Source organism: Panthera leo, chromosome A3, assembly GCF_018350215.1.
Source record: "Panthera leo isolate Ple1 chromosome A3, P.leo_Ple1_pat1.1, whole genome shotgun sequence".
NCBI classification, from domain to species: domain Eukaryota; kingdom Metazoa; phylum Chordata; class Mammalia; order Carnivora; family Felidae; genus Panthera; species Panthera leo.
The window spans coordinates 11,893,497-11,918,060 of record NC_056681.1 but is presented as its reverse complement, the minus strand read 5'-3'; the positions used below and the strand labels follow the sequence as shown (position 1 = coordinate 11,918,060).

At 43.5% G+C, this 24,564-nt stretch overlaps 1 protein-coding gene across 2 annotated transcripts in view; it reads left to right on the top strand.

The window, feature by feature from the left end:
- SLC9A8 (solute carrier family 9 member A8) overlaps positions 1-24,564 on the top strand; it is a 70,381-nt gene that overhangs the window by 6,370 nt on the left and 39,447 nt on the right. For both annotated transcript variants that reach the window (XM_042930701.1, XM_042930700.1), the window contains 3 exons: positions 2,984-3,064; positions 16,117-16,175; positions 20,997-21,080. In XM_042930701.1, the coding sequence (XP_042786635.1) occupies positions 2,984-3,064; positions 16,117-16,175; positions 20,997-21,080 (224 nt within the window). The remainder of the gene's footprint in view (positions 1-2,983; positions 3,065-16,116; positions 16,176-20,996; positions 21,081-24,564) is intronic.

Sequence of the window (24,564 nt, the reverse complement as noted above, 5' to 3'; positions counted from 1 at the left end):
GGTCTTTTATGTCTGGCTTCTTTCACTTAGCATCATGTCTTCGAGGTTCATCCGTGTCATAGCATGTGTTAGAAGTACATTCATTTTTATGGCTGAATAATAATTCCCTTTATAGATATTCCACATTATGTTTATTCACCAGTTGACAGACATTTGGATTGTTTCTGTGTTTTGGCTATTGTGAATAGGGCTGCTGTCGACATTTGTGTATAGGTTTTTGCGTAGATGTATGTTTTTATTTCTCTTTGAGACATACGTACATACAGGAGTGGAGCTGCTGGTGGTTGCTCTATGTGTAACTTTCTCAGGAACTCATACTTTGCACAGAGGCCGTACCATGTTTCGTTCCCACCAGCAATGGCCTAGAGTTCCGGTGTCTCCGCGTCCTTGCCAACACTTGTTATTTTCCATTGTGTTTTGTTTTATTTTTTAATTATCACCATCTCTTACTCATTGGTCGGTGTGAAGTTGCATCTTGTGGTCTTGATTTGCATTTCTCCAGGGACAAATGAGGTTGAGCATCTTTTCATGTGCTACTTGGCCATTTGTTTGTTTGGAGGGATGTCTATTCTGGTTCTTTGTCCATTTTCAAATTCCATTGTTTGTCTTTTTGTTATTGAGTTGTAAGAGTTCATATGTATTCTGGTTGCTAGACCTGTATCAGATTAATGATTTACAAATATTTTCATCCATTCTTTGGGCCATCTTTTCAGACGTCATTCTTTTAAACGGTTGAAGACCATTCCCTGGCATTGCTGAACCTCCTACTTAGCACTCTCTGTTGATAGATGGTTTTCCCCTTTGTCTTAAAGGGGCAAATTGTTGTTTGATTTACAAGAATAAACTATTTATTTTTAAACTTTGAAGTTTTTTTTTTTTAATTTTTTAATGTTTATTTTTGTGAGAGACAGACAGAGCGTGAGCAAGGGAGGGGCATAGAGAGAGAAACAGAACCTAAAGCAGGCTCCAGGCTCTGAGCTGTCAGCACAGAGCCTGACACGGGGCTCAAACACAAACTGCGAGATCATGACCTGAGCCGAAGTCGGACGCTTAACCGACTGAGCCACTCAGGTGCCCCTAAACTTTGAAGTTTTTTTTTTTAAAGTTTACGTTTATTTATTTTTGAAAGAGAGCAAGAGTGCGTAGGGCAGGGCCAGAGGAGGGTGGACAGAGGATCTGAAGCAGGCTCCGTGCTGATGGCAGAGAGCCCAACACAGGACTCAAACTCACGAACCATGAGATCATGACCCGAGCCAAAGTCAGGAGGCTTAACCCACTGAGCCACCCAGGCACCCCGAGAATAAACTTTTTCAATTAATTTTTTCATCTAGCTTGGTGCAAAGAAAGATCAGAAACTGAGTGAACTCCCTAGATCTATATTCAGCCCACTTATGTACCTGCCTTTTTAGACAGTAGGCCTGCTCACTAGTCACATGTCGTGCTTACGCATTAGAACATTTTTCTTGCTCTTGGTATTTAATGTAGGAGTTTTCTAACTAGGTTAAATATTTATAATAAAGTAACACCACAGATTGATAGTTGAAAGCACAGAATGCAAGAAGGACAAAATTTCTATATTTACAACTGTTTCCTTTTTCTGGCCACCTGGTGCTTTTTGGTGGGCCTAACAATATCTGGTCTGTCAGTGCAGGCTCTGAGGGTGGCCATTTAACCACTATGCGGATTGTTTAAACATTTCCTTTTACAAAAAAGGCAACAGTTATACTTAGTACTGTTAAGATAGTCCTGTGATTGATGAGATGCTATCCCACCTAGGTGCATAATAAAAGAAAGAGATACGCACACTTGCATTTGGGCCATGAAATTACATTTAGGAATTATTTATGTGAAAATACACTCTTATGGGGGGGAGGGTCCAGAGATACTTATCTCTTTCAGTTTTACGTTCTTTTGTTTCTTTTCGTGACCGCCCCACTTGTGAGCAAAATTAAACATGACTCCTGTTTTGGTGACTGAGGAATGAAGACAGGCGGAAGGGAGGTGGTGGATGCCTATGGCTAAAGGCACAGGGTTGGGGGGCCTGGGGGGGCTCGGTCAGTTAAGTCTCCGACTCTTGATTTCGATTCAGGTCATGATCTCACAGTTTCTTGAGTTTGAGGCCTGCATGGGCCTCTGCAGTTGCACCCTCTCTCTCTCTCAAAATAAGTAAATAAAACTTAAAAACAAAAACATAAAGGCACAGGGTTGGAATCGGGCTCAACCCTGCAGCACCTATAGTGACATGACCTCTTGAAGCCTGTTTTTGTGCCTATAATCAAAGGAGATTATGGTAATAATAGCTCATTAAGAGGGGTGTGGGGGCTAAATGAGACTGTGTTTGAGAAGTACTCAGTGCAGTGTCTGGCCATGGGGAGCCCTCAACTAGTGGGAGCCCCAGTACCTAGCTGAGGAGCAGGCACCCCATCTTTAGGTCTCGGATGTTCTCCCCACCAGACCACAGTTTTGACTTAGTTCTCTGTGGACTATACTCTCACTTCATTCTCTGTGAAAAGAAAACCAATCCCATGGTGGCAAAACACTTTGTGGCAACATATTCTGTTGCAGTTATATTTGATTAAAGGGATTGATTTCCCTGACTTCCTCCTCCCATTTCAGATTTTCCAGGTGATTACTTCCAAAAAGTTGAAGACCATTTCTCAGAATTAGAGATTTGAATACATGATTGTATAAGGTTTATGCAGTTAGGGGAAAAGATTAGATGTCTGTTGCTCTTTGAGCAACCACTGGAAAATAAACTAGTTCAGGCATATAAAAAATCTGGAGACAATGTTACAAAACAGTGAATCTCCTTCCAGGTTAAGAAATAAGAGATTGGAAAAAGAACTGAAGTTTCCCATGTCATTGTCCGCTGTCCATTTTCCTTAGCAGCAGCACCCCCCCCCCAGAAGTAACCATTGCTTTGAACTTGGTGTTTATTATTTGAAATTGTGCTGTTTTAACAGTGTCTTATTTTTTCCCACAGCTATCTGCATCATATTGGTGCATTTACTGATCCGATACAGATTACATTTCTTGCCAGAGAGTGTTGCTGTTGTTTCTTTAGGTAAGTGCTTGTCAGTGATCCTATAATAAAAGCAGTAATAATACCATTTTTTGAGTGCCTTCCTAGTGCCAGAAACAGCATGAGATGTGGTACATGCCCAATTTCATTTAATCCTCACTGCAACCTGCCACGAGGGTGTTATGATCCCATTTTACAGATGAGGACACCGTGACTCAGGAGTGATGACCTCCTAAAGGTCACATAGAAGCCCCCCCCCCCTCCCCCCCCCATCCCCCCCGTCCCCCCCGTTCTGCTTCTAGAACTACCCTCGGGGCACACTGACCTCTGTTACTAGGTTATGCAGACACCCAAGTCTACTAAGGCAAGTAATGGACACTTAATTCATAGGGTCACTGAATTTTACAGCCAAAAGGAACTCTCACTTCATGGTCTAAGAAGGAGAAATGGCTCACTCTAATGTCAGAATGAGATCTAAGGTGTTCAGGAGTATTCCATTCTACCTCACTTGCATGTCTTTCTTGTTTCCTGTGGCAATAAATTGTTAAGATAACTAGCCTCTGTGTGTCAACTATACTTCAGTAAAATTAAAAAAGGAAAAAAAAAAAAGGTAATCAGCTCCTATTTAGAGGGAATGAATCAGTGTAATAATAGATGTGAGCTCACATGAAAGTTAATTGAAATGGTTAATGAAGGAAGAAGCAGGGACCTTCCTTCTCAGTAAGGATTAAAATCAAGACAAAAATGTGTTTGGGGGTGCTTAAGGCATGGTAAATAAGGTTTCACTGAGACCCGCTAAGGCATTTATCAGTTTATGATATTGTGTTGTTTTTTCCACTTGCCTACTCATGAGATTTAATTTTCCCTCATCACCACCGATGCTCTCTGTAAGTTAATTTTCTTTGCCTCACAGGTTTGGTTGAGTAATATTTTTATAATACATTGATGGTTTAGCTTAACTTTGGAAATGAATGTTCAGACTTTGATTCCCCGTCCCCTGTCATCGTCTGCATTCCTACTAAGCTGGTTCAGCCCCTCCTGTGTTTTCCCTGGGCTTCACATTACTCCTCTAAGTGGTGCCTAGTTCTCACCTATGAGCTTTTGCATTGCCACCTCATGTGAGCCTTGTAACCCCCCAGTGATGCCATATCTTAAGGAAGAAACACCACTGGATAGTACTGATCTTCAGTCAAGAGTTGGAAAACAATTTTACTTAGAGTTCCTATTCTCTGTTTAGCAGGCTCTTGAGCTGCACATCCCGGCAGATTCTAACAGCCTTAGCTAACGAGATAGAAAGCCTTCAAGGTCTAAGAATGTATGATCATCCCTTTTCTGCTATCAGGACACTGAAAATAGCCTACACAACTAACACCTATTCTGGGACATTCAGTAAAGACTTAAAACACCACTCCAAGGAATGTACAGTTTTGCAGTCAGCTTTCATAGTTTCTTAGAATAAGAACTATAGCTGATGTGTGTTTAGTTATTGTGCCATGGAAATGATGGTTCTTATCATTTGGTTTGGAATGTCATGTTCTTCACTCTTTGAATGTTTGGGTAACTGTAGGTCAGTGAACACCAGTGCTTGTACTAGGAGTTATAGCAGACACTGTCGGTTGCCTACCCAAGGGCCATTGCCCCTTCTTCCTTGAAAATAGAACCCTAATTTTGATCAGGTATCTTGCCACAGTGCACTCAAGGAAGGCGTGCCCCTCCAAGTCAAGACTGCTCTTTGCCATCGTGATAATTCCACTCTCCTTTGCCGTTGATTGGTTGAATGAGGTGAAGGCAGCAAGGCAGTGTGAAACCCCATCCTGGCCAGTGAGACCACGGGGCAGAGTGTGGGGGTGGAGTGTGCCTTATCCTCTCTGATGAGAAGTTTCCCGTACCTTTGATTCAGTTGTGTGACGATCTGATGCCTGGAGCATTGGGAGCCATCTTGCCATCACTGTGGCTCAAAGACAAAAGCCAGAATGCGAAGGATCGCCAAGGAGACAGATGAGAAACCCAGATTCTCGATTGCATTATTGTTTTGTTGAATTGATAGCCCTGGGGCTGCCTGTTGTATGAAATAAGAAACATGTGTTGTTGAAGCCATTTTTAAGCAGGTGTTCTTTTACTTGCAGCTAAAAGCATCTCAACAAATATAGGGCTCTTTCCATTCAAGGGGCAAGATCAGTTCAAATTGATTCAAAGAAAAATTGGCAGGGGTGGAGTTGCAGACCCATTGGCCTTTGGAGCCAGAAAACCTACCAGTGACACTGGCTTCAGACTCAGGTGGATCAAGTCTCCTAAACTCAAGTTTTCTCCACCTCTCAACAGTGCTTCCCTCTGTTTCGGCTTCAGTCTCAGGCAGGCTCCCTCCGTGTGATAAGCAGTTCCAGCTTCGGGCCTACTACCCTTACAGGAGCAGTCACAGTGGGAAAACGTGGCCTCCTCTTCTTCCTGTTTCCACCAGAAGTTGTAGGATGAACTCTGACCTCCTGGCTTCCCCATTCTGCACACAGGGTGGGATGGTGTTGGGGACTGGCCAAGGCTCTCCATCCACAGGGTTCACTTCTTCACTGATGGAGCAGAAATAACTGTAGCCTGTAGGCCCGGTCGTGGGAGGGTTGATGGCAAGTAAATCTTGCTTTCAAAACTTTTGTTAGCTAACTTGGGTGATTGGAATGCTAAGGGTAATTCCAAGAAGAGTGCTGGGGTCCAGAAGGTATTTTTTATTATGTTAGAAGACGTTTGGTTAGAATTTAGAAATGCTGACAAAGCTATCAAAATAGTTTTATATTTCATAAAGCTATGTAAATTGAAGGAAAACTTTTTTTTCTCTTACTGGAGCAAAGTGTAACAAAATATTGAGCTATCCACCATTTCAAGAATTTCCAGCTTTTGTGCCAACGAAGAATCTAGATGAAGCTGCCAGAGAAAATAGAGTTTTCATTCTTTAGGGATAAACTCTCCCAGCCTACCTCTTCTAGCCCAAAGTTACTTTTCAGACTGCAGTCATTGAGAGACATGATTGGCCTTTCGTGTTACAGTTAAACATTCAGAGTACCTAAGAAACTATTAGTATAGAAAAGGACTATCTACACTTTAAAAGCACATTTTCCCCCTTCTATTGTCTTGTAATTTCAAATGAGCCTCCAGACTTTTCTCATTGTTTCTAAAAAAAAAGTATCAACATGAAATTCTAAAAATATTTTCTTGACCCTTCTTCAGAGCTTTTGGATACTTTCTGTACTTAGGGAATTTTGTAGCTTAGGCCTTTAAAAAAAAAATTTTTTTTTTTTGCACAAAGAGCTAGACAGAAAAAGAACAATCCTTTTCATTGACAACTTCAGCTATTTTCATTCTGCTTCATTCCCTTCCAAACCATATGTAGATTCGATGACTTTACTTGGTTTGAATTTGTATCATTTTTTGTGTTCTTTCCTTTTTACTAGTCTTTTCATTAAAGTTCACATATTTACTTCTGTCAGTGCTGATTCACTCTATATTTAGGACTGAAATTTACAAGGAATAAAAAGGAAATAATTGTACTGCCCACTATCCTCTGTCACGTATAGCGAAACAGGAGATTTTCCCTCCCACAATCATACTTTATTTCAGAGAGAGGAAAGGCCAGAAGGGGTTAAGTAAGGGCTGGAAATTTGCCCTTTCAAATGCCAAGGCCTAGCCTGAATACTACTGATAATTAGAAACACTGGATTTGATCGAATCATTGGTAGGATGCACAAAAGTGCTTCCTTGTCATAACTTTCTTAACTATGTGCCTTTAGTATTATTGACTCGTTCTTGTTCTGACTAAAGGATTTCTTTTTTTTTTTTTTTTTTTTTTTTCAGTAGGAGAATAGTGCTCTTTGTGGGGCATCTGGACGGCTCAGTTGAGTGTCTGCCTTTGGCTCAGGCCATGATCTCACGCTTCGTGAGTTTGAGCCCCACATCAGGCTGTCTGCTGTCAGTGCAGAGCCTGCTTCAGATCCTCTGTCCCCCTCTGTCTGCCCTTCTCCCCCTCGTGCACGCACTCTAATTTACATTAAAAAAATTTTTTTTAATATCCATTTGTTTTTGAGACAGAGACAGAGCATGAGTGGGGGAGGAGGGGCAGAGAGAGAGGGAGACACAGAATGCGAAGCAGACTCCAGGTTCTGAGCTGTCAGCACAGAGCCCGACGCGGGGCTCGAACACACGAACTGTGAGATCATGACCTGAGCTGAAGTCGGACGCTCAACCCAGTGGGCCACCCAGGCGCCCCCTTCTCTCTAAAACAAACATTAAAAAAAAAAAAAAAAGAATAATGCTCCTTGTGTCAGTGGGTGTTTTGAGTGGAAAGCGATGAGAAATCACTCAATTCCTGAGTTACTAACTAAAGGTAATTCCAGAAAAAGCAGATGTAGTAATGATATTTTTAAATTTTTTTTTAATGTTCATTTATTTTTGAGACAAAGAGACAGAGAGACAGAGTGTGAGTGGGGGAGGGGCAGAGAGAGAGGGAGACACAGAATCCCAAGCAGGCTGCAGGCCCCGAGCTCTCAGCACAGAGCTCCATAGGGCTAGAACTCACAAACTGAGATCATGATCTGAGCCGAAGTCAGACGCTTAACCAATGGAGCCACCCAGGCGCGCCTGTAGTAATGACATTCTAATTGTAGTTAAGTTCTTAAAATTTTTTTTTAAATTTTAAGACAAAGGGAGAATCCTAGCTGTAACTGTAACAGCTTTTGTTACTTTTTACACTGTTAAAGTCTAATGCTGACATAGCTTCCAGTGTCTCCCCGGAAACTCCTCGGATCTGAGGGGCTTTGATTTTTATTAGAGACGAAACAGGCATTCATTTGTGGGTATTAGAGTAGCTGTCTTAGAGGCAGAGGCCAGAGTTGGTTGTCAGACTGACAAAATGATCACGTTAGACTCTCAGGATTTTCAAGGCTGTGCTCGAGGCAGGGAGGAGTGCCAGCACAGACTCAGTTTGTAGACACACGGGTCAGAGGGGACATCTTGTTGCTGTTCTGCCATGAACTAAATGCGTGCCCTCTGCGTGGAGTAAGTTCCTCCTTTTTCCTGGAGTCCTGCCTTGACTTACCTAGTTTTATGGTCATCTCCTCTTGGCTAAGCCTTTTATCATCCATAGGTTAGATTTTATACTCAAATCTTCCAGTTACACCAAAATAGATAGTCTAAATTTTAAAAATGATAAATAAATAATAACTGTTAAATAATTGTATTCTGAAAGTTGCTACATTGGGGCTGATTTCTCTGACTTCCTCTTGTACCACATAAATGTTCTCCTCTGTGCTTGAAAAAGGAATAACATTGCTCTGAAAGGGTGAGCTGCTTTAAAAACGAAACATTTGGACAGCCTTTCCCCCCCCAGAAAACAAACTGCCCTGAGGGATGGATTCTCATTTTAGAGTCTCTTTGGGGTAATTACTGTAGGTAGCAGAGTCAAGGACTGGATTTTCAAACTTACCTTACCAGAGTATAACTTGGCTCTATAATTACAGCTGACAAAATGTGCTAAAAATATATTAACGTATTTTCAAAAAATCGTCTGTGGTTAAAAGAGGATTACGTAAGTAAGTATATCCCTTTTTGCCTCATTATATAGTAGCAGACCTGTCTCCTCATGATGATCAGGGTCAGTCATCCCTGCCAGTATCGGTAAGCCTTTTCTAGGCCTGCTGGTCTGTTGACTCAAAGTGCCCAAGGGACCAGGCAGCAGCCATTGTAACGCTTACTATGTGAACCCTGGTGGAAAGGTCACCTTCTGGGAGCCAGGACCTTTCGACCCCCTGAGCCTGTAGTTTCAGGCTATGGGAGCAGAAGTTCTCCCAAGTGGGCATCCCTACTCCCAAGGGAGTCTCTGAGAGTGATGTTGAATGGGGCCACTCCTACAGTAAGCAGGTGCTGTGCCCCGCTTACTCTTAGGGACGTAGTGCCCTATAATGGCCATTGGCTTAAGGAGTCAGTCGCATCCCGGGGGAGAGCTCCAGTCTTCGTAGGATGTCCTCTCCGAGCTGGTGCCTCAGCTTCTTTATGAGACCCTCTTACCACTCTGGCTGGCTGGCGGCTTCTGGATGGGGTGGCGTATTAGTGTAGGACCACGTGGGGTCCATGGTCGCACGCCCACTGCTGCACCTCCCTTGCCATAAAGTGAGTCTCTTGGTTTGACACGCTGTTGGGCGGTGTCCCGCTTTAGTGGACCAGACACTTGTGAGCCCTGGGACAGCGGTGCGATCCAAAAGACATACCCGCCGGCATACTTGTCCATCTCAGTCAGAATGAACTACCAGGGTGGAAGGGGTCTGATACAATCGAGTGGCCATCATTGCGCTAGCTGGTCTTCACAGGGGATGGAACCACATCAGGTGCTGGGTGTGGGTCCGTGTGGCTGTCCAGTCACGCATTCAACAACAGCAGCAGCTAGAACAGCCATGGTGGGAGGGAGTCCACGCTGTTGGACTTGTGCACAACTCCCGTCTCTGCCATCATAGCTGCTGTGTTCATGAGCCCGTTGCATAAACACTGAAGCGGCCAAGGTGAGAGGCTGACTGAGTCACCCATGAACCAAGCTGCTCATGGGGACCTCCCAGCGAGGCCGTACGTAGGAACGGAGGGAGAGGTGTTGATGTCACAGCCGTAGAGGACGCAGAGGCCCGGGGCACCTGTTCATGCAGCGTGCTTGTGCCCGCCGGACCTGGCCAAGCCTGATCTGTAATGTAACACTGGGGCCTTACAACGCACTGCTGCTGGGCCCACCCAGCCTCATAACTGGGTGGTTATGGCAACGCCACTTAGGAAGCACAGTTCTGGGCACATGAGCACTTGACGTCCCATGCTCAGATACTGTCTCTACCAGAGCCCAGTAGCATGCCAGGAACTATTTGGGTTTTTTCCTCCCGTGTTTTTCGAATGCCGTGTAGTTCTCTGCTGCAAATGGCATGACCTTGTTCCAGAACCCTAGGGATCTGTGCTGAGGAGCCCTCCTATTGAGGCTTGCCCGAGATGTCACACGCCATCCCTTTCTACCCCAGATACTTCCGGGGCCAGGGGGTCTGCCAGATGGTATGGCAGAAGCGGCAGGCGGCTTGAACTGCAGCGGGGCCCTTTCTTGTGGTCCCCACTCAGAACGCTCAACCTCCCACAAACCAGTAAATGGGTCAAAGTAGTTTTCTCAAGTGTGGAATATATAGCCTCTAAGCCTGGAGGAGGCCTACCCAGCATCGCGCTTCTTACTGGTGGGAGGTGGAAGGTGCAAATCTTGTCTCTTACTTGAAGGCAGTGTCTTGTCATGTTTCAGACCACTTGACCCCTACCTTCCCAGATGGGCGGTCCCCTGAAACTTTCTGTCGTCTGAAGCCTAGGTGTCTTATCAAGACATCCACTTGCCACTTCTTGCTTGTTGTGTCAGATTAGCATGCTGTCCCCCTAGTCTAGTGGACCACGGTGTTGTCCTGGGCAATGTCCATATGGTCTAGGTCCTTTGGGACTATGTTAATGACAGAGAGCAAGAGTTAACATAAGGTGCCTGCCTTGTTTGGACTTCTGTGTAATCTTGAAACAGCCTGGGGAGGTCTTTATGCCAGCAAGGAGGTGGGGGCACTTCAGCTGGCCCAGAGGGTCCACAGGAATCTGGAGATTGAAGGTGCTCATGTAAATCTCCCCCAGATGACCCTCCGCCACGTCTCAGAGTCGCACATCTTCCTTAGCAGGGCCTGGCAGGAGAGGACGTACGTAGCTTTACCCTCTTGAGCTCAACTTTCTCAAGATCTGCCACTCTTGGAGTTAAGTCCCGTGCCTGATCTTCGCTCTAGAAGCCCTCCAGCTGCAGCAGGTGAGGGCCTGCTTACATGTTGCCAAGGAGGCCCTCCGACTCTCACTTTGCTCTCAGTTGGTGATTGTCTGAGCCTGTCCTTCTCTCTTTTCAAAACCTTGGCTGGGGGGGCAGGGGGCGCACCTGGGTGGCTCAGTCAGTTGAGCGTCCAACTTCGGGTCAGGTCATGATCTCACAGCTCGTGAGTTCGAGCCCTTCATCGGGCCCTGTGCTGACAGCTCAGAGCCTGGAGCCTGCTTCGAATTCTGCGTCTCCCTCTCTCTCTGCTCCTTCCCCGCTCCTGCTCTCTCTCTCCTTCAAAAATAAGTAAGAACATAAAACAAAAAACCTTGGCGGCCCTCCGCAAAACCACACCGTTCCACTGTTCTCATTATTTCCCCCATAACCTCTCCAACACCACACGTGCTGCCTGAGCCACTGCCTCCCACCCCGTGTCCCAACCCAGTCACCACGAGGGAGTCTTAGCAGTGGCACTGCTACCCCATTTGAGGGACTACCAGTACTTCCCCACCAGTGTTGGGGTCCTCACTGCCAGCCGGCTGCTGAGAGATCCACCTCCCTCCTCGGGGAGCATCCTTCGAGTGTGCTTCCTGGAACCACTCCGCTCTTGGAACCAGTTGTCTTAAGTTGGGAGCCTAAAAGCAGAGTCTTGAGACAGGAAGTTGGGACATGTAATTTATCGAGGGATGCTCTTCATGAATAAATCTGTGAGGACACGAGACTAGGGGAGGAGAAGGAGCCAAACACCGGCAGGGATCTCCGTTTAAGCCCAGCCTGAGCCTCAGTAGGAGGGCTCTGGGGCAAGAACCCACACTGTGGTCGTCCCTCTTTAGAGCGAAGGGGCTGGACTCCTAACGCCCTGTTAGTCATTGGCTGTGAACCGGTGCAGGGTGGGCACAGCTTCCTGATAAGGTGCCTCTCAGCAGCTGACGACGCTCTTCTGGAGAAGGGGACAGGTGTGAGCACTCAGCTCGGCCTTCTCAGCAGCTCACACAGATGGGCTGTGTGAGGACAGCTGGGCAGGCCTCGCGGCGTGAGAATTAAAAATGCCTGTAACCTTGATCCACCCATCCCTCTTTCAGGGGTTTTTCCTCTGGATGCCCCCGCACACATGGGAAATCATGTATTTACTCAGGTGGGAAGGGCAGTGATAGCAAAAACCTAGAAAAAAAAAAGCCTGGAGACTCAAGTTTTCATTGAATACTCTTTGGTACCTTTAAAAATTTTGTACCATGTGCACCTGCTATATAGTCAAATAAAGATAAAATAATTCACTTTTAAACAACTCTGTATCTGCTATTTACTAGGTAGGTGATGCCGGGCCTTAGCTTCAGTTTCCCTATCTGTAAAGTGCAGGTGATGGTGCCTTCACGTCCTAGAATTGCACATACTAAACATGCTCATGGATAGAAGCCACTTAGTGTGATGCCTGCCTGCTGAGTAATCAGTAACTATTAGCTGCTGCTGTTAATATTATCATCTGTGTTATCATGGTTTATTGCCTTGCAGGGTAACTGTGGGGATGAACTAAAATAATGTGTATTTTATACATCAGCACAGTGCCTGGCACATAGGATGTGTGTGTGCTTCTTTTTCACACAGGGCAAATTAATACATGTATATATATACACACACATGCACACACACGTATACATACATGTATATTATGTGTGTGTGTGTATATATATATATATATATATGTACCAGTTCAAATATAGATATGTGTATGTATATATATGTACATCTTTTTTAAGGGAATTGGGATCAGGTTTTGCAACCTGATTTTCTTCCTTAAAACATTTTCAATGTTTTTCCTGCAACATTAATTATCAGGATCGTTGCACAGTGATGCTGGTAGAGCAGCATTGCACCCTGGGAGGGAGGTGAGGGTTCACGGGTTGTAAAGGCAGGTGTAGTCTGCCTGTGTCTTAGCGTCATGAACTGGTAGGATGTCGAGTCCCTTGCTAGCTCTGAGCCATTAGACTGGCTACTTCAACTCTGAGCCTTCATACCTGAAGCATTCTCTGGAGGATTAGAAATAACTTAAAGCGACAAATCCTAGGGGCGCCTGGGTAGCTCAGTCAGTTAAGCATCCGACTTCAGCTCAGTCATGATCTCACGGCACGTGGGTTCAAGACCCACGTCAGGCTCTGCGCTGACAGCTCAGAGCCTGGAGCCTGCATCAGATTCTGTGTCTCCTTGTCTCTGCTCCTCCCCTGCTCATGCTCTGTCTCTCTCTCTCTCTTTCTCTCTCTCTCCCTCTCTCCCTCTCAAAAGTAAATAAACATTAAAAAAAATTAAAGAGAATTGCTCAAGTAGTAATAGTAACAGTAGTGATAATATCACATCATATTTTACAAAGCTTTCCAATGCCTCATAAATAATAATATAGAAACAAGCTTAGGCAATAGAATAATTATGATTATAGTCAATAGATGTAATAATAATTATGAATAATTATTTTTCAAATGCAGCTGCTCCATATGTAATTACAAAAGCATTAACCATGGTATTAAACTTTGGTATACATTTACAAGGGAAAGGGAAAGTTGAGGTTTTAGTAGAGCAGAAAAGCGCTAGCTTTGAAAATGAAATCGGAAACCAGGAAAAGAGGTTCAACTTCCCCAGTAATCAGGAGTGATTACTGAATGTAGATTAACTGTCAGATGCAAAGTGAAACAGTGCAGTGCAACTTCTTGCCCATCATATGGGCAACAGTGTTGTTCGGATGATATCCAGGGTTCGTGAGAATGGGGGAGCCTCTGGTGCCCAGTGTGACAATTTGGCAACATCCTCAAGAGATAAAACTGTGCTGTGCCGTTCATCGTCTCTGGATCTGCCCCAGGGCAACACACTTCCACAAAGAGGCGTGAACTGACAGGTTCATTGCAAGTCCGCTGTGAGCAGCACACGATGGGAGACAGCGATCATCTGGGGACTGATTTAAAAAGTTGTGACTCTTGAAAAATTTAAAATGTAATTCACATACTGTAAACTTCACAGTTTTAGGGTGTACAGTTCAGTGTTTTCAATATGCTCACAGGGCTGTGCAACATCACCGCTATCTAATTACAGAACGTTTTCATCGCTGCAAAAAGAAACCCTCTACCTACCTACTAGCATTCACTTCCCATTTCCTCCTTTCCTCCTACCCTGGCAACCTCCATCCTGCTTCCTGTCTCTGTAGGTTTGCCTAATTCCACACATTTTGTATCAGTGGACTTGTACAATCTGTAGCCTTTCTTGTAATGTGACAGGTTTATTGAGATATATAATTCACATATGAGTTACCCATTTAAAATGTACTCTCCGATGGGTTTTAGTATATTTGCAGAGTTGTGCAACCATCACCACAATCGATTGTAGACATTTTCATCACCCCAAAAAGAAACCCTATTCCCTTTAGCTATCACCGCCAAGCCCCTCTTCCCCAGCCCAAGACAACCATTTCTATCTCTATAAATTTGCCTACCCTGCATATTTCATATAAATGGGTCATAAAATACATGTCTTTTGTGCCTGGCTTCTTTCACTTAGCATTTAAAAAAAAATTTTTTTTTTTTAACTTTTATTCATTTTTGAGAGACAGAGACAGAGCATGAGCGGGGAAGGGGCAGAAGGAGGGAGACACAGAATCCGAGCTGTCAGCACAGAACCCGATGCAGGGCTCGAACCCATGAACCGTGAGATCATGACCTGAGCCGAAGTTGGACACAACCGACTGAGTCACCCAAACGCCCCAAATGTTTATTTTTGAGAGAGGGAGACACAGAGTGTGAGCAGGGGAGGGGCAGAGGGAGGAAGACACAGAATCTGAAGCAGGCTCCAGGCTCTGAGCTGTCAACACAGAGCCCAACACGGAGCTTGAACTCACGGACCATGAGATCATGACCCGAGCCGAAGTCGGACGCTCAACCGACTGAGCCACCCAGGTGCCCCATCACTTAGCATGTTTTCAAGATTCATCCACCTTGTAGCATGGATCCCTCTGTCTCTCTCTCTCTCAAAAACAAACGTTAAAAAAAGAAGTCCTTAAAATGTATACAAAATTTGGAAAGATAAGAAATAAAAAGCAGCTGGGGAACCCTGGAGAGGTTAGAATGAGTGCTTTCATGCCACCTGGAAAGTTGAATTGGGCAACTTGTGTTTTGAAAATAGGTTCATTGACTCCCTTTACAGCTCAGATCTATTTTGTCTTCGTCTATCTTTTGAAGTAATTTTGTTACTGTCTTAATAATATGTACCAGTTCAAATAGTAGAGAGGCTTATAAAGTTCAAGTTGCTCATCTCCTCTCTTCACCTGAAACCCCTCCCCCACAGCAATGAGTGTTAGTGCAATTCCTTTTCCTGATAAACTTCTCTGTTTCGTATTGTCTTCTCGCCCCACCCCACAAAGTGTGTTTCTTCAGCTTTCTGTTGTCGACGTGGAAAAGCTCCTTCCTCTGCAGGGGGAAGTGGGTCTTTGTCTGTAAGCGTGGACAGTGGTCTTCAGGCTTGCTTTGTATCACCCCCTACCGGAGATGGTGACTTAGGAGGTCTGGAGTGCTGCTCAGGTGTCTTTCTTATAAAAAGCTCCCATGGTGATTCTAGGGAGGCAACAGGGTTAAAAATCATTTATCTAGTGAGTAACAGAGCAATCTTAAATTGTACCCGTGATGCTTCTTTGAGAATTATTTTTGGTAGGTTCTTTATGAGAGAGTAATGAGCCTGTCAGCCTTAAGGAAACACGCCTGAACTTAGATGGTCTGTTTCGTTCCAGGAATTTCACAGAATTTTTACTTTAGGTTATTTTTAGCATCGGGGTTTTATCTCTAACGAAACGCTCTACATAGAGCTGCCATCTGAGTCTAAGAAAGTGATCTGGGATTCTTTTTTGAAAATGGTAGGAAAAGCAGCATCAGGCAAACTTAGCATGTAAGCTTTTGGTCGTTTCACATTGAAAACGGGGGGATGTAGCAAACCGACAGGCGGAAAGACTGTCCTTGGGTCTGGTTTTGTCAAGCTTTCCGTTTCCCCAGCTGTACCCCTGCCCCCAGATTGTCGTTGACTTCATTAACGGTACGTTTACCTGAGATGCAAATGAGAAAGGAACTTGTGACTGAGAACGTCACATTGATTTCCATTCTTAGGTTTTCAGACATAAGACTTGCAGAAACCCATAAAAGCTATTTAAAGACATAATAATCAGATTCTGTACGATGATAAACCTGAGTAATCTTTCTCATAAATTAAATTATGTTCAACTTTACATTTTCTCTTCCAGGTATTCTCATGGGAGCAGTTATAAAAATTATAGAGTTTAAAAAATTGGCAAATTGGAAGGTAGGTTTACCCAACTTACGATTTTTATTGATTATCTTTAATTTTAGGAGCACTGATGGTTAGTTACGGTGGCTTATCATTGCTTCACCATGAGGGAAGTTTATATTGTCCCGTGAATTTTTTAACGTTCTGTTGGATTAGGGTTGATATCATTACCTCGGACTTCTCTGAAAAAGTATAAATCTCACGAGTTAACATGGGAGCACTCAGTGTCCTATTTTGTTATTTATTTGCATTTTTATCACCTTAGACTAACCTGCTCTCTGGGGGAAAGTCTCTAATTAGCATAAAACATGTATCAGTGGTTACCGCTGACAGTGGAAGATAAAATGTATTTGTCCAGCGCCAGAGCTTACAGTATGCTTTATACACTGTAGCTCATGTTGTCCTCATGACAACCACATGATATAGATGACCACATTCTGTCATCACTCTGGTATTACAGATAAAGAAAGCGACCACAGAGAGGTTGAGACACGTCCAACATCACAGAGCTAGAAAGTAGTTGAGCCTTCTGTCCAGCCCTGCTGGCCCCATGTGTTCTCTGTTCTCCGCCACACTGTGCTGTCCTCAGGGTGTGGGTGTTCATACCCTCATGTTCACACAGTGGGTAGAGCGTGAGCATCATCTTGTGGTACAAGGACTAAGTGAAACTCGAACTTAAATGTGTGTACATCCATAGTAAGTACTGAGATTAAAAAGTATGTGACGGAATTGATTTTGAGGAGGGGAACAAGGTTCATTTGAAAATATTAAAGAGTTATGTGGCTACACTTCATCCCATTCAAACTCTTCCTATTTTGATTCTGCTTCTAGGTGCTAGGATTCGTTTACCTGTGAAACTGTAGAGTGTAAAATGTGCAAAACAAGTCGCACAGTCTGACCTAAAACACAATTTGAAACTGTTATAAATAATACTTAGGAAATGTTGTATGTATTAAATGGAATCTCAAAATCTATGTTGAGCTCCTGCCATTACAGAACTCCCCTGAGCTGGGGAAGGGACTGGGCAGGCCTCACTAGAGCCCACTGTGAATGATGTCTCTGCCCTCCTACAACTGGTTAAATTGAGTCACCCTCACAGTGGCTCATTCTAGGGCAGGGGACACAGACTGTAACCCTTGCCCTACTCCTAGATACAGCCTGATGTGTTTTGATTGTGCTTGATTTAAAATCAGTTGCTCAAAATTGGAATTGACTTTTAAACAATTAAAAAGCATTAGCTTTATTTTAAAATATTTTCTATCTAGATAACTTTCTGGGAATTTCACATAGAAATCTGAATCTCGAGCTTCTCTTGAAGAAGCAGAAACTTTTTTTTCTTTTGGAACTTATATGTTATTTAAATTTATTTTATGTTTAATACATTTATTTAAATTCAAGTTAGTTAACATACAGTGTAGTACTGGTTTCAGGAGCAGAACCCAGAGATTCATCACTTACATAGAACACCCAGTGCTCCTCCCAGCAAGTGGCCTCCTTAATGCCGGTCACCCATCCAGCCCCGTCCCCCAACCCGCCTCCAGAAACTCTCTTAGCACCAGGCCCACATTCCACCCTGCAGAGATCCAGCGGCTGCCCCTTCCGGGAGTGCTGTGTGGCCAGGGAGGCCTGGGAGATGGTGGCCCCTGTTCGGAGTGGTGGGAACAGAGGAGGTGGGGGGAGATCGTCTTCCACTTTTGAGTTTTATATGCTTCGGTTTTGTTGAATCTATTGTTCAATACATGTTACTTTTCAAGTTAAATAATAGTAATATATTTAATAGTACAGGCAAGTGAACCAGAGTTGGGTAGTGAAGGTAATGGAGTGCCTAAAGAGCCTTCCAGGCAGCCTGGGCTTGACCTCAGAGAAGGGGTCTATCAGGCCCTCTGAGAGATGGGACAGGCTTCCTGGAGGAACAGGTGTTTGTGGAAAGCCAAAGCAGGAAGCAGGACACCTGTTTGGAAACCAGGTGCTGCCGGGAGCAAGATAAGAAAAACAAGGAGCTTGGTGTTCATTGCATGCAGTTCTTTGGCCAGACCGTCCCGCTGGGCCTGCCTTCCGCCTGTGTTATCATGTGCTTACATATTTATTTCTTGAAAGCAACTTGCTTTTTTTATGTATATACATTTTCTTGTAGTAGTTTTTTTTTAAGGCTCTTGTTGTGGTAAAATATACATAACATAGGGGTGCCCAAGTGGCTCAGTATGTTAAGTGGTTAACCTACTGACTCTTGATCTCTCACAGTTTGGTTAGTGGGATTGAGCCCCAAGCCCCCCGAGGCTCCGCGCTGACAGCTGGAGCCTGCTTGGGAGTCTTTCTCTCTCTCTGCCCCTCCCTGTCTCTCTCTGTCTCTATCTCTGTCTCTGTCTCTCTCTCTCCGTCCCTCTCAAAATAATAAATAAGCATTTAAAACTATATATATATACGTAACGTAAAATAGCGTCTTAGTTATTTTTAAGTGTACATTGCACTGGGGTTAAATACCGTTCACAGTGTTGTATACTCACCACCATTATCTGTTTCCAGAACTGTTGCATCATCCCAGACAGAAACTCTACCCAGTAAACAACTCCCCGGTCCCCCCGCCCCACAGTCTGTTCTGGTTTCTATTTTTTCAGTATTTTCTATTGTTTTCGTAGCCCCCATTCTACTTTCTAGCTTTATGAATTTACCTATTCTAGGTACTTTATATAAGTAGAATCATACATTTGTCCTTCTGTGTCTGGTTTATTTTACTTAGTGTGATGTTTTTAAATTCATTCATACTGTAGTTTGTGTCAGAATTTCCTTCCTTTTTGTGGCTGAATAATATATACGGGTCTTTGTTGATCCATTCACCTGTTGATGGACCGTTGGGTTGTTTCTCCCTTTTGGCTGCTGTGAATAATGTTGTGAATGCTGGTGTGCTATACATGTTTCTTTTAAAGGAAACATTATAACACTGCGGAAACCAATATTTTTATAAATAAATATGATAAAAACAAAGGAGTAGAGATGCCTGCTGAAGCCCCTGAGATCAAGCCCGTTCTGTCAGAAAGGGAGATCAGCACATTGGAGAGAGGCTTTACTGCCTGTAATGCCAAACTGTGGTGTCTTTGACTTAATTGAGACCAGAAAATGAATCAAAAAGAGTGGACTTTCTCAATCTGGGGGCATCAGTGGTATATGGCATCCACTGCTCAAGTGTCACCTAAAATCACCTTATACCATCTGTGGGGAGGTGTTGCCAAAAAGAACCTGGGATCTTTCTGTAACACTATTCACTGCAAGGCGGTACATGCATAAATTACCAAAACCGGTTGGCTTAAGACCCCAGAGAGTTATTCTCTCAGAGTTGTAGAGGCCAGAAATCTGAACACAGGATGTTGGCAGGGCCGTGTTCCCTCTGGGAGCAAGTCCAGGTGGTAGGAGAGAATCCTTCATTAGCTTTGTAGCTTCTGGTGGTCCCAAGCATTCCTTGGCTGTGGCAACATAACCCCTTTCTCCTGTGTCTTCACATGTCCTTGGTGTCTGTGTGTCCTTTCCTGTCTCTTATAAGGACACTCTCACTGGGTTAGCTGGATTCTTCCCTTAATTACATCTGCAAGGACCCTCTTTGCAACGAAAGTCACATTCTGGGGTTCCAGGTGGACATGGATTAAGGCTGGAGGACCCTGTGCAACCCACTGCAGGTGGGTTCTATACAGTGGTCCCCTGCGCAGATCCTGAGGATAGGTTGCCCCGCAACACACAGACCGGCCCGTTTCTTTTCACATGGTCCCAGTCTGAGGCATGAGCTTGTTGCTCAGGCAGCTATTTTAAGACTTAATAAGGCATTTTCAGCAGCCATCATTTGCTTCTAGTTTGAGCCTTTGAATGTTGTTTTAGGCTTTATGGCAACAGCTGTACAGTTGTAAGAATACACTTAGCCATTCTTCTGAATAGGGATTTTGACAAGAAATCAGACTGTCAAGACTGTAGCATGAAATTTTCCTATGAAAAAGGGCCTAATTTTGCAGTGTTAAGGAGACTCTGTGTTACATGTAGTCATTTCGGATTTGAAGACCAATATGGATTTTCCCCCTGATACACCAACAATTAGAGATGTTAATATAGAACATGAAATTATGATGTCATTCCTCCCAAGATGGCCATATTCTAGAAATACCTATCATAATGACACTTAATATTTGAATCTGGAAGCATAGCAAGGGGCTGACTTTGTAGCCATGTCCCGAGTCACAAGGGCATCAGGTGGGCATTACTTCATCACAGCCAGGTTTAGGAAAGTGGCACAGTTAGTTGTCTGTGACAGGCAGAGAAAAGGCCAGGGCAATTTTAAACGTGTATAGGGTTTAGTCTTCCTCCAAGTGGATTGTTCTAAGGCTTACTGTTAACTTTTTTTCTGGAGGATTTCAGTTTGTGGACTTGTTTTTGTAAGCGTTCTGTTTTCATTGAAATGTCTTCTGTATTAATATTAACTTCCTTTCCTAAGTAAAGAATAAAAAGCATACAGGGTGTGTTTGGAAGCACTTCATTCTTACTTATTTTGCTGGTCACCTTTAAAATCACTTGTCCACTGGGTGTTGTATGGAAACCAATTTGACAATAAATTTCATATATTACAAAAAATAAAAAAAATAAAAAATAAAATAAAATCACTTGTCCTACATTTATTAGTGCAGGTTTTGTGGTGTCTTTGGTTTCTTCTGCTGCTTGGTTCTATCATCAGGTTCTTTTTTAAACATTAAATATTTCCACAGGGCCTACGAGAACAATTACATTGGCTCTTCACTGACGGATTTTATTTCTTAATATATAACTTCCATGCTTCTGAAAATACCCATTTTACATTTACAGGAAGAAGAAATGTTTCGTCCAAATATGTTTTTCCTTCTCCTGCTTCCTCCTATTATATTTGAGTCAGGATATTCATTACACAAGGTAAGGCCCAGGCACGCGCTGGTGCTTTTGGTCTAGGTGGCTGCCCGAGTCGGTGAGACCAGCTCCTTGAGAGCTTGGGTTTTGACCTTGCAGTGGTGGCTCTGTGTGAGCACCCCGGGGGTGCGCTGCCTGAGGGAGAGGGGCGCACGTAGCACTTAGTGGGTCGCTTTACTGGTTTCAGGCCGTGTGGCTTATTAAACTAGTATTTTCCACAGAGGGTTACTTTTCCTAGGAAGTGATGGCCAAAGTGATTTTTAAGTGTACGCGGGCAATATATTGACTCTTCTTTTTGGACACAGACTGACACATGTTAAGAGGACAGCATGTCCCAAGCCTTTTGATTCTCAGCTTCCCATGTGCGGCTTTTGTCCCTCCTTCGGCCTCTCCATCCTTCAGGGTCTCCCCTCTCAGTGTCCTGCCCTAACTCCCCCTCTGATGTCCCCTTATCCCCGGACTCCTTTTCTTTCTGCCATCTCCCTGGCCCAGCTTCTCCTTCCCAGACTGGAGCCTCATCCTTCCCCAGCCCTCCAGCTCCTTCTGACCCATCACCTAGTCTAGTCCCACAGTTACTCTGCTCATTCTTGGCTCCTCAGCCTAGAGAGCGGCCTCACCGGCCCTTGCCCACTTCCCCGCCTTGCCCCAGCATTTCTGGTCTCTGCCCTCCAGCTTCCAGTGGGACTCATTCTGCCTGGGCGGGAGCTTCTCACTTTTAAGCCAGTTTGTGTGTATGTGGGGGGTGGGGGAGGGGTGTCTTTTTCTTGATGTTTTAAGTTTATTTATTTATTTTTGAGACAGAGAGGGAGAGCGCACACGTGCACGCCCACACCTGTGCAAGAGGCGGAGAGAGATGGGGTGGGGGGAATCCCAAGCAGGCTCCATGCTGTCAGCACAGAGCCCAGTGTGGGGCTTGATCCTGTGCACTGTGAGATCATGACCTGAGCCAAAATCAAGAGTCAGATGCTCAACTAACTGAGCCACCCAGGTGCCCCTCTTTAAATGTACTTAAGTTTTAGGGGCGCCTGGGTGGCTCAGTCGGTTGGGCTTCCGACTTCAGCTCAGGTCATGATCTCGTGGTTCGTGAGTTCAAGCCCCGCGTTGGGGTCTGTGCTGATGGCTCGGAGCTTGGAGCCTGCTTCAGATTCTGTCTCTGTCTCTCTGTCCCTCCCCTACTCGCTCTCTGTCTCTCTGTCTCTCTCTCAAATGTAATTAATTAATAAATAAATAAATAAATGTACTTCAGTTTTAAAATAAAAAAGTGACTCAACTTAAAATATTAGTAATACATCAGTTATTTTGTGAATGTGATTAAAAATTGTGAAGGTTGGAAAGTTTGGCCTACCCTTCGACAGAGGAAAAGAGCCTGGACTTTAGAGCCAGAGAGACATAGGTCTAATCATGCACTGCCTCCTACAGGTGTCTTTTGGGTAGAGTCAAAATTAAAAACAAAAAAATCCCCCATACCCTACCTCCTGGGTTGTTTGAAGGTTTGGACAAAATGAAAGAATGTATGCAGAGCATGACCCACCACATTAAATAATCGATGGTGTTCCTTGTTGTTGTTAACATCATCTATTATTAATATGACCACTGTCATTATTGATAACTTAGTAAATGAGTTAAATCTAGTCATGAGAGTTTTGTCAAAACATACTAATTAAATCTTTAGTTTTCCACCTGGATACTAAAACATAAATATTTTAAACTGTTCAGTCCAGGGGCGCCTGGGGGGCTCAGTCGGTTGAGCGTCCGACTTCGGCTCAGGTCATGATCTCACGGTCTGTGAGTTCGAGCCCCACATCTGTGCTGACAGCTCAGAGCCTGGTGCCTGTTTCAGATTCTGTGTCTCCCTCTCTCTCTGACCCTCCCCTGTTCATGCTCTGTCTTTCTCGGTCTCAAAAATAAATAAACGTTAAAAAAAAAATTTTTTTTTTTAAAAAGGAACAGGCAAGAAGAAATTAAAAGTCAGTGTCTTTCACACTTTCATTTTATAAACAAATCTTAAAAGAACTATACGCAGATAAAAGAAAATATTTCAAAACAATGTGAAGTGGGAGTGCCCGGGTGGCTCAGTCAGTTAAGTACCCTACTCTTGATTTCCACTCAGGTCATGGCGTCAGCCATGAGATTGCGTCGGGCCCCGTGCTGACAGCCGGAGCCTGCTTGGGATTCTCTCTCTCTCTCTCTCTCTCTCTCTCTTTCTCTCATTCTCTCTCTCTCTCTCTCTCTCTCAGAATAAATAAACATTTTTTTAAATAAAAATTTTTTTTAATTTAAAAAACACTGCTGAGGAAGTTGATTTGATCTTTGCTTAAAAACATGACACTGTGATATTATATTAGAGCATATAAAATTTTTATTTTCTAATTTTTTGGAGGGAGGGAGATAAACTTGTTCAAAATTTGAGGAAAATAACAGTTTCTTAGAAAGACATTTGTTTGAAGATGGCTCTCCAGCAGGAAATGTGACAATTTATGTGAAATGGACTAATGTGAGTTAGAAATGTGAATTCAGAGACTTCTGTTCACTTCTGTCCTCCCTAAAGAAGATAGGAAGTCAACTTTGAATGTTTTTAATATTGCTGTATTTGTTGATGTAAATTTGAACTTGGAATAAAAATTTCAGTGAGATTCCCATCACTTAATATGCATTAGATAGGTAGCTATTGGTTCTTTAAAATTATTAATATCATATAAAGAATAGGACATTAGTTATGTCAAAGAGAAACAGATAAATTTGCTCGGCGTAACAAAGGGAATTTCTTTTAGTGTGGTAACTTGAATTTGGGTAAATTTTCAATATCCAGATTACTATTAACCAGCTACATAAATTTATATTAGCATTAGATTCCTATAAACAGATCAAGGCTTAATTTAATCTATTTTAATCTATTTTTAACAACAAAAATAAATTAGCTCTTTGCAGAGGAAACTCCTAGATGAAAGCCTTTGGTTTAGAAAAAACAAATCATTGTGTTTGCCCTGAATATTTTAAAGTTTTTTGTGTGCTGAAGATTGATAAACCAGACAAAATAATTGAATGTTAGATTATGGGCAGCCAAATCAAAATTGCAACAAAAGAAGCAAAAAAGGTTCCTGAAGGAGATAGGCTTGGTGGGGCCGTTGGTGTTGAGGTGAGGACGTAACTTTTGAAGTCAGCTTTAAAATAGCAGTTCCTGTTGTCTGTGGCTTGACAGTTAAGTAAAAAATGGGATTCCTTGTCTATGCCCACAATCAGGTATCGAGGTTCCTTGGTGTTGTTCCTAAGTGGAGTCCACAGGATTCTAATAAGTAGCTTAATTTTTTTTAATTTTACGGAAATTTGAAAGATTTACCACGCTACCAGGACGCAAATATATTCTCTTAAATGCTGTGAAGTATAGATGGAAATATGTTTTATCCGTCGTATTTGATGAGGATACTAATAGAGTAAAATACAGTTATTTAAGGGGCACCTGGCTGGCTCAGTCAGAGGGGCGTACGACTCC